The 9,957-nt window shown below is 40.0% G+C and overlaps 1 protein-coding gene across 1 annotated transcript; it reads right to left on the bottom strand.

Annotated features, from left to right (window-relative positions):
- Positions 1-2,838: 2,838 nt before the first annotated feature.
- hamp (hepcidin antimicrobial peptide) lies at positions 2,839-3,837 on the bottom strand. Its single transcript, XM_006791719.3, has 3 exons — positions 3,528-3,837; positions 3,350-3,427; positions 2,839-3,206 (listed from the first exon to the last, which is right to left on the bottom strand). The coding sequence occupies exons 1-3, from the start codon at positions 3,612-3,614 to the stop codon at positions 3,099-3,101; spliced, it is 273 nt and encodes a 90-aa protein (XP_006791782.2). The 5' UTR covers positions 3,615-3,837; the 3' UTR covers positions 2,839-3,098.
- Between the last annotated feature and the right edge of the window lie 6,120 nt (positions 3,838-9,957).

A 9,957-nucleotide genomic window follows, 5' to 3' on the forward strand; every position in this document is an offset into this window, starting at 1 on the left:
ACTGTTCTAAATGCTCGGTTTCCATTATATGTTGCTTTGTTTTGTTTTCTTACTCTTGCGTGCATGGTGTTGAAGAAACACAGAGCTCTGCATGTGAAAAGGACAGAACCACCCAATATTAAGTAATCTATGAATTTTAGACATTTATGGAAACAATGTGAATGAAAGTTCAATTTGATTGCCTTTTCTAAAAAGAAAATGACAACAGCTGATACTTAGCGCTAGACTTTTTTATTTTGTTTTCTTTTTGTTTTGCACCATGCTTTGTTACAATTTTTTGTTGTTCACACTACTTCCCAGAGAAGTCTTTTATTAATCCAGTCCAATATAATGCTGTATGTTCAGGCAGCTAAAGTTAAAAGATGAAGCAGTGTTGAGGAATCAGAACCAGATAAGTATACATGATACCACTAAAATGTGTATTGATATTCAGACCGAATTGTCTCATAGCTGCTATTAATCATTCTGCTAACTATTGAAAGCTGTGCTTCATTACCTTTGCTACTTCCTGACATCAGAATTTTCTTAATTTGGCATTTCAGTGCATTTCCCTCAGGTACACCTTTCAACAGGGGTGTATGCACATTTTTATTCAGCTTATGGCTGAAGGAATTAATTTCTAATTAGAATTAGAAAGTTAGTTTAAAAGTTGCATGGTCTTAAATGCACAAGAGGTAAAACATTTGCTTTGGTGGATACACCATACTGTATTGGGACCTATAATAACTTAAATAATGAATATTTGTAATGATCATTCCACAAATTAACTGGAAATAAACATAGCAGCTCAGATTTATGAAGAAGGCGAAATTCTGCTTTAAAAGCTTGGATGTATAGTGTATAGCGCCATTAATATGATTTCTTGGCCATTGAGTAGGCAATTTCTTTTCTTTCTTTCATTTTCCCAGGCACTTAAATGAAAGTGCAGTTTAAAAGCATGTTGTTTACTCAATTTATTTTGAAAAGACACTGCTGTATGTAAAAATGATTCAAAAAAGATTTTGATTCTTTCGAGGTAGAGCTTTTCTCAAAGAAAAGGGTCTAGTAATATATATATATATATATATATATATATATATATATTCTTTTTCTACATTTAAGATCTTTGTTTTTTTGTTCAATTTTTGTTGCCTACTGGAACATTTCAGCTCCTATTTATTCCTGCTCCTGTGTATGTTCATCTGCTAATCTGCCCAAAACACAAGGAATATGTTTTGATTCCTCATGCATGCACCAATGAAAGGCGTAACAGCCACACTTAAAGTCGCTGCTGTTAGATTATAATAAATGTTGAAGGGTGTCAGTTGGAATTTTCCTCTAGAGTGTGCATGACAGTTGTGGTGATGCAAAAATATGCACAATGTGCAGGAGAGTGCTTTTACAATGCTTTCCCACCATTTTACATTTATCGCTATAAAACAAATTCTTTGTTCAAATTGACTAATTCCAGTGAATTTATTTGTGTGTGCTGCTTTTATGCATGCACCTCCGCCTGTGTCTGTTGTCTGCTCTGGGGAAATCATTAAACATATGCGTAGAAGCCTGAACTGACTTTGCTATGTTAGCAAGCTCCCCTAGCTGGTCACAGCTTATCACAAATTATGAGCTTGTTTATTCTGGCAGCATTTGTGATGCTGTTGCTGTGAGTTTATTCCTGCTGTGGCGTTGCACTGCATTTCCCCAAAATAATTTAGTAGTACGAGCTTTTATATTTAGCTCACCTATTCTATGGTCTGGTGTGATAATAACATAGCATACATAATATGCACGATACTAAGTGATAGAAAAGAAATCCATAAAAGGATGACAGAACTGCTCTTTCTGTGCAAATTTTGTTTATATAATAATTTACACAAAAATACACAATATAGTTCTAATTATACAATAATTTATCATTCTACCTGAAACCTGATCAGTTAAACTTTTATTATAAACCATAAACACCCCCCATCACTCCTCATTACTCCCCATAACCTGATGTATTATTATTAGTAAACAATACATTTTGTTACCATTTTTTCACCATCCTCATCGAGGTCAACTAGTGAAAGCCACATGTTTGAGTTTGAGTCGACTTCACAAACTTTTTTCTTACCAGCAGTAACTCTAATACTACTAGCTAAGCACGACGGTAACCTGAAGATCCCAGCACACCCTTACATCCTTACCTAACATGCTTTATAAGACAGAGAAGGAGACTCTTCTTCCACATAAGCACTGATTTTGTTTATTTGCTTTCCATTATTTCCCTTTACTCTAGAGATCATTTTAAAAGCTAATCAATTTGAGCTGATCACAATATGCATTTCAGCAGATAAGAAATTATGATAATGATCTGTAATATAGCCCCAGCTGAGGAGGCTAATTCATGTTTATATTGCTTCTGCTCTCACCTTCTGCTTATTGTTCCCCAGATAAACCTCAGGTAACATGCAAGAGCGTTTTTTTTTAATATGTAATTTGTCTCAACAAGAAAAACTCATTGTGTATTATTTTAAGAGTCCTAATAGAACACCATGTATAGTAATTAACAATAAATGTGACCATAAACTGTCAGTTCAGTTACTAGTGTGTAAACGATTTGTCAGCGATGGAGAGCAGAACAAATTTTGATGTTAATTGTGTATGAGTTGTGTGTAGTGAGTATTAAACATTGCATATGCAACATGCCAGCTGTTTCTAGTGATATAATGATTTAATGTAACAAAGTAGAATCTCAAAAGGTAAAATTGGGATAGGATATTGATTAATAATAACCCAAACCTGAGACCGAATCTCTTGCTAAATGTTGTAGATGAACATTTCCATAAAAATGACAGAAAACATTTTTGCAGCTGCTTTTAATATGTATTCTTTATTCAGTGCCAAATATCAACTTTTTTCCAATGAAAGAAATGTCCACATCTGACTTTCTCTTTAAAAGAAATTCACAAAATGGTTGAAATGTATAAAATAAATACAGTAGAGAAGCTCTTCATTTATCTCCTCAAAATTATGTAAAATGTGTATAGCACAGTAAATGCTACGGAGAAAGTCTTTAAGAAAGAGTCAGACAATAAGCATAATAAATTAATATTTTGTGGCCGTTGCGGGAATCCTCAGAACTTGCAGCAGAAGCCGCAGCCCTTGTTGCTTCGGCAGCAATTGCAGCACCAGCGGCACAGGGAAAGATGGCTCTGACGCTTTTGCCTGATGTGATTTGGCATCTGTGTAAAAGACAAAAGACGTGAGCAAGGTGTTCAACTCCATCCGCTCTATATACCAAGGTACTCTGCAGGGAAAATGCATCCACTTAAATTTTAATTTGCTCTTGGTAATTGGTTTAATTCATTCAGTCGATTGAACATACCATTGATGACTCCGCTGACATCTCTTGATGTGCCACAACTGGAGTGTCATTGCTCCCTGCCTCCGCCAGCTCTTGCACCTGTTAATGAATTATGCACATTGAGGAGGCGCATCTCAGCGTCCTGGCAAAACATTTATATCTAATAAGCAAATGAAGTGAGTTTAAGACGAATCCTTACCCCAGCAAATGGGATGGCAGAGCTCTCCAGAATGCAAATAAAGGCGAGCACGAGTGTCACTGCAACTGCAATGCTGAATGCCTTCATTTTGGTCAGGGTTTAAATGGTTAAGTTGTTGTACCCTTTGAAGATTAGAGTTGATAGGTCTTCCCTCTCATGGGTGCCGGTGCAGCGAAGAACACCACAATACCTTCAATTTATTCTTCAGGTCCAGTGATGGATGGTGATTGCCTGGGCAAGTGGATTTCTTTAGATATTTCACTGACCCTTGTCAGCTCGTGTCCTTCTCCTGTTTGATGGTATGCTGACTGTGTTGGTTTTTATACACAGTTGGGCTCAGTATTGCCTCATCGCTGCTGGAGGCCCAGCCCTTTCCTGGCAACAGTTACCCAATTCCAATGGGGAAGTTTTTGACCTCTTCATTTCTCCTTACTGTAGTTCTGCAATACTAGGGGAAATTCACTGATCTATTTTTGATTGTGGGGTCCCAGTGTCGGAGAAAGATATGAAATCATCTACAGACTTTTTAAGGGAATAACTTTCCACTGCGAGAACATAATTCCACACATGAACACGCTGCTGGAGACCATTATTTTTACAATCTCTGAGAGCAATATGTATTATGTAAATTGGACTTTTGTTCTGGAGGAACCCTGGTAAGAGCACAGTACTTTCTCCAGCAAAAGGCCTCGACAGCATAGGTCAATCTATTGCGTGGCTGACTGAGTCGCACTTGTTTCGACCCAGGAAATCCTTCACTAAGGAGAAGGAGCCACTTTGGAATATCCATTGCTCAGTCTAAAGGATGTAATTACAACCTCTCAAATGGAATAATTAGCCCCTCATTTTCAACACGTTCAGTTTTTGCATAATACACAGGAACCTGCAGTTGAACCAAATTAAATCCCTTTGAGAGCTGGAGAGTAGTAGCCAGGATTAAAAAGCTCCATTTGAGAGTCAAGGTGTTTCAATACGCAAGAGTTAAAGATGAATATAAAATAATGTAGTGAGGTTGATTATGTGTTGACAACAAAGGATTGCATTGTTTCTGGTGTTTTAATCTGCATCTGTTCTATGTCGTAGTTTTTATTCTTTCATGCATCATTCTTAGAGCAGATAATTAAGAACCAACATACAAAATAACAGCTGCTTTTGTTTCCTCAAAACATTTCTCATTTCCTGGCAATCTCATAGTTTCTGAATAAATTTCGAACTGTGCACAATTAAAACCATGTTTATTTAATGGCATAATAATAACAACAGCCGACTGCGCACAGTTTTGTTGGAAAACCGCATTTCTCATTCCTTCATTTGCCACTGAAGCCATGAGAAACACCTACAGATTAATTAACCAGCCAGTGGAAGAAAACTATTCCACAGGAACATCAGGCTGTGAATAAACACAAAAATCAATAATGGTGGAAATGAAATAAGAAAACTGCTAAATAAAGGAACAAACTGATAAATGATCGCGCCGTGGAGGCTGATAAAAATCAGAGGCCATTTGAATTCTCATTATACCTTCAAAGTCTTTCCAATCGCCCGTCCTGACTCAATTAAGGAACAACATGTCACAGGACCTCTGCGTCAGTCTGTCTCGTTTACTGATAACCCCGCTGGCCCGCGTGCTTGCTTTGGGTGACCACAACATCAGTGTCAACAAATACAGCCACGAATGGCTCCGCATTTGTTGGAACACATCCATAGTTTTATCATTTTTACAAGATCATCACATTTTCATTACTTACTATGCATTTGATTTTTGCCTTGTGTGCTCACGTGTGAGGAGAAGAGGCTCTAATCCATTATCTAGTCCACGTTATGTCTTCAAATAATGAACATGTCATTTTATTTGATGTGCTTCACTAAGCATGACTCGTGAGATGTGAGATCTGACGCTTGTTAACAGTACAAAGACAAAAATAATATATCCAGTTTCCTCAGAGTGTCAAAGAAAAAAAGAAAAATTAAAGGTCTGACGTTGAAGTTGTTTTTTTTAAGAATTCATAGCAGGGTTTTCCAAGTGCACATTTTGTCCTGTTTTCCTGAGCGCGCAAGTCTGTTAGCAGTCCCTGTGGCTATCAGTAGGAATCTACTTGCCAAACAAATGCCGGCACCAGCATGGCGGACAGATTCACCTCAGCAGGCGCCACTCTACCAGTTTCTTTGCCCTCGGTCGAGGACATTGCCCCCGTCTGTCTCTGTTTCATCATCATACCCTACTGCTGTCCCCATCCATTTGTCACCCCTCCTCCCCCTTGCTCCTACATGCTTTATAGGCTGCTGTAAGACAATCCATACATTATATCTGCCAGCTGCCAAAGCCATCACACAAAAACAGTGCCCCTCGACGCAGTCAACTATTTCCCTAAATACGTCTTCTCTCGAAACTGGGTCACGAGTGAACCAGTGTTGGGACATCACTCAGGGGGGAGGAGTATGGAGTACAGGTTAATGGGTTGCTGGTCAATGCAGGGACTTCCCCTGTCAGTGTGGAGTGAGAGGCAGGTTACAATATGCTACTGGAACTTCCGAAATTTCAGTAAGTACGACCAGTCGTAATAGATAAAAATAACGGGCAAGAGAGCACTTATTCATACTACCATAGCAACTTCAACTAAACAATGAATGAAAAAATGTAAATTATAAACTGTACGCTCAGTGCACCCTTGCTGAATGTCACTGTGCAACTCTACTGTCTGGTCTCCTTTCATCTATTTTCAAAATCTATTATAAAATCATAATGTTCCCCAAAAAAGAGGGCTAAAAAAGCTAAACATTACAAAGAAAAAAATGTAGTTTAAAGCTATGAAATGTTTTAATTTGTCAAACAGATTTTGTCTCTCAGGGGTACCTTCAGATACAACACATGGGGGGAAACCAGCTTACCACCGAGGTGAGATTTCTTTTAGTCTTGGATAGAAGTCTAAAGAACACAATAATTGCAGTCTGCTTGAAAAGAAAGTATGAATTGGCTTTTCAGCATCTAGTATCTCATGAGCAACTATACCATGGTGATATTTCAGAGTGGGAAGATGACTCCTTTCCCCCATTTTCCTCATAATGGAAAGCATCTTTTGCCATGACAGTGTAAAAGCACACCTGGGGTTGTCTGCCAAAGTGAAAGGCTTTACTCATAATTTTCCAGTCAACCGTGTTTCATTTAAATGTAGCATCTATACATGATATTTTATAGCTTAAAAAGATGTTAAATCTTTGTTTGGTTAAACTGGCTTTTGCACAGGGTATAATCCACTCAGTGAGCTCTACATATACATTTATTTTTCCTGAACTGAGATTTTTGGTTTCTCAGAAACACCAGATCCATGATAAAAATGGCGATGCCAGACAGGGAGATATTCAGTGTTTATCCCCAGCGATGGTACTTCAAACAATACGTTTGGTGCAATCCAAACTACATGACCCACAGCTTTAAGACAGAGACACGCGTCTTTCAACATGTGCACCAGTTTGATGCGTCAGTTTGATCAGTGCTGGAAATACCGTCAAATATGACACTCTGGATGCACAAAAAGGCGAAACGAACAAACAAACAAAAAAACCTATGCTCCATTTATGACAGCAGCAGAATAGAAACCTTTGTGCTGATACTTCTCTTATGAGTGTGACAGGTGCTATGTCATTATTAATGTACAACCAAGAAAGAGGTAAGTGTGGTGTGAGGCACATTGTATGTCAGGTGGAATAAGACTCTTTCTGTCAGGCTTTTTCAACAAATAACCTCAGAGAGAGGGGGAATGTGTAACAAGCTCGGGCAGTGGACAATACATGCTCCTGACAGTGTGCTCCTGTAGCTAAAAAAGCACAAAGGTAAGACAAGCCTGCAGGCCATGAAACTGTGGGTTTCCAGGAGAATGTGTTGGCCAGCATGAGTTCAATGAAAATCACTCAACCATGTCCTTTGGTAGATGTGCACACACACATACACACACACACACACACACACACACCAAAAAAAACAAAAGAAAAATTAAAAAAGGACTTATCCAAATCACATAAAGGATTTTATAGAAGTGGCTTTTTCTCTCCCTTCCTGCAGGCAAATGTGTAGCAGACATTCACTGAGTACTGACCAGACCTAAATCACTGATTCAAATCCATTAAATACAATTTCGGCAATAACAATCCATTGCTCAAAGCGGAGAGACTTTCTTCTTCCAATTAATACATCAATTAATTCTAAGTGATTTATCTGGTCTTAGAGGTGAAGGTTGAACTCCCTGGTACATGCTTCCTATAACATTTATTAAAGAAACATGTCTTTATGTCATTTAATTTTCCTTTCCAATTCAGTATTATTTCAGCTTTGCCTGACTCAATTCAGAACGCTTTCGGGTTGAAGAAGGAAAACAGACAGACGGAGAGAGACTACGCATGTCCCAATCAGAGAGGTACGTGGGATCAGAGATCATCCACTTCAAACAGAAACAGGGACACACAGACGCCTGCCTGCCTGCCTGGTTGTCTATGCATGTTTAAATGGCAGCTGACAAGCCTGAAAACAAAACCAAATCAAATTTAGCACATACTCTCAGTCAAGTGAATACTCAGTGCATGTGTTATTGTGCCTGTGCAAACAGCAGTCTACATATATCTCTATCTATCTATCTATCTATATAAAATAGCAGCTTCTCTTTTAAGAACAGCAGAATGTAGCCCTGCCCAACGCAATCTCACTAAGGGCTTGGATATAGCTTTCATCCATCATTGATCTTTCTCCCCCAAGGTGCCCTCTATATCTTCTAAATACTTACCAGTGTGTTGATTGTGTGGATTTGAGTACACATGGGACACGTAACCCATAGTAACTCTATCCTTGCAAGAGAAAATTCAAAAATATATTTAAACCTGTATCTCTGTTCCACACTGACAAGACAATATAACCCTATACCCTGCACGTTTTGTTGAGAATATAGACATTTTTTGTGTTAGTTCAACCTGCCAACTGTTCACAACAAGAAAGATGTATTGTCCCAATTACTAACTAACATGCCCAGGACCTGGACCAGATCCCTGCCACATGCACATCTAAGTGAAAGGCAGTGGTTATCATGGACACCCATGCTTCTTCCTGCAATTATGTCCAAAGACTGCTGTGAAAAAAGCACATTTTAAAGGTAGTCAAATCCAGGACTCTCAACTGGTGGCAAATGAAATGTAGTGTTCCACTGTTGAGCCACATATAGTAAAAACCACATCGACTTTTAAAAATTACTCAGATTAGAGCCATCAGCAACCTTTAGAACCACATTGCGAACAGCCGCTCCGCCATACTGCACCAAAAGCAATGAAACCTTTAAAGACTCCCATGTTAAAGTGACAAACTTCATAGCATAATCTTTTTACAGTCTGGTCAAAAAAAAAAAAAAAAAGGTTTTATGGAGTTATCCATCCATCCATTTTCTTCGGCTAATCCGGGGCCGGGTCTCGGGGGCAGCAGCCCAAGCAGAGAAGCCCAGACCTCCCTCTCCCCAGTCACCTCCTCCAGCTTGTCCAGGGGAACAACAAGGTGTTCCCAGGCCAGCCGAGAGATATAATCTCTCCAGCGTGTCCTGGGTCTGCCTCGGGGCCTCCTCCTAGTGGGACATGCCCGGAAAACCTCGCCCAGGAGGCATCCTTGTCAGATGCCCGAACCACCTCAACTGGCTCCTTTCAATGTGGGGGAGCAGCAGCTCTACTCTGAGCCCCTCCCGAAGGGCCGAACTTCTCACCCTATCTCTAAGGGAGAGGCCAGCCACCCTTCGGAGGAAGCCCATTTCCACCGCTTGTATTTGCGATCTCGTTCTTTCGGTCACTACCCACAGCTCGTGATCATAGGTGAGGGAGAGCTTCACTTTTACACTCAGCTCTCTCTTCACCACAACAGACCGGTACAGCGTCCGCATCGCCGCAGCCGCTGCACCAATCCATCTGTCAATCTCCAGCTCCCTTCTCCCATCACTCGTGAACAAGACCCCGAGATACTTGAAGTCCTCCACTCGCCTCTGTCAGTGCGCCCCAGGGTGGCTGTGGCTACAGTATAGCTTGCCATCACCAGTGTGTGAATGTGTGTATGAATGGGTGGATGACTGGATATGTAAAGCGCTATGGGGTCCTTAGGGACTAGGAAAGCGCTTTACAAATACAGGCCATTTACCAGTTGGGGCAGGAACTCGTCCCTGACCCGGAGTGGGCACTCCACCCTTTTCCGGCTGAGAACCATGGCCTCAGATTTGGAGGTGCTGATTCTCATTCCCACCGCTTCACACTCGGCTGCGAACCGTTCATGGAATTAATAAACCTAAAATGGACGAGTTAAGGTTTAAAGTTAAGAGCCATGGTCGGGCTAAAGGAGGCAGCTGTAACCAGCAGCTATCTGCTAGGTGTCGCCTCAGCTTTTCAAGTGATGGAACTGGATGTTTTTATTGTT

The sequence above is a fragment of the Neolamprologus brichardi genome, chromosome 11 (assembly GCF_056152115.1).
Source record: "Neolamprologus brichardi isolate AB-2024 chromosome 11, ASM5615211v1, whole genome shotgun sequence".
In the NCBI taxonomy this organism is placed as follows: Eukaryota; Metazoa; Chordata; class Actinopteri; order Cichliformes; family Cichlidae; genus Neolamprologus; species Neolamprologus brichardi.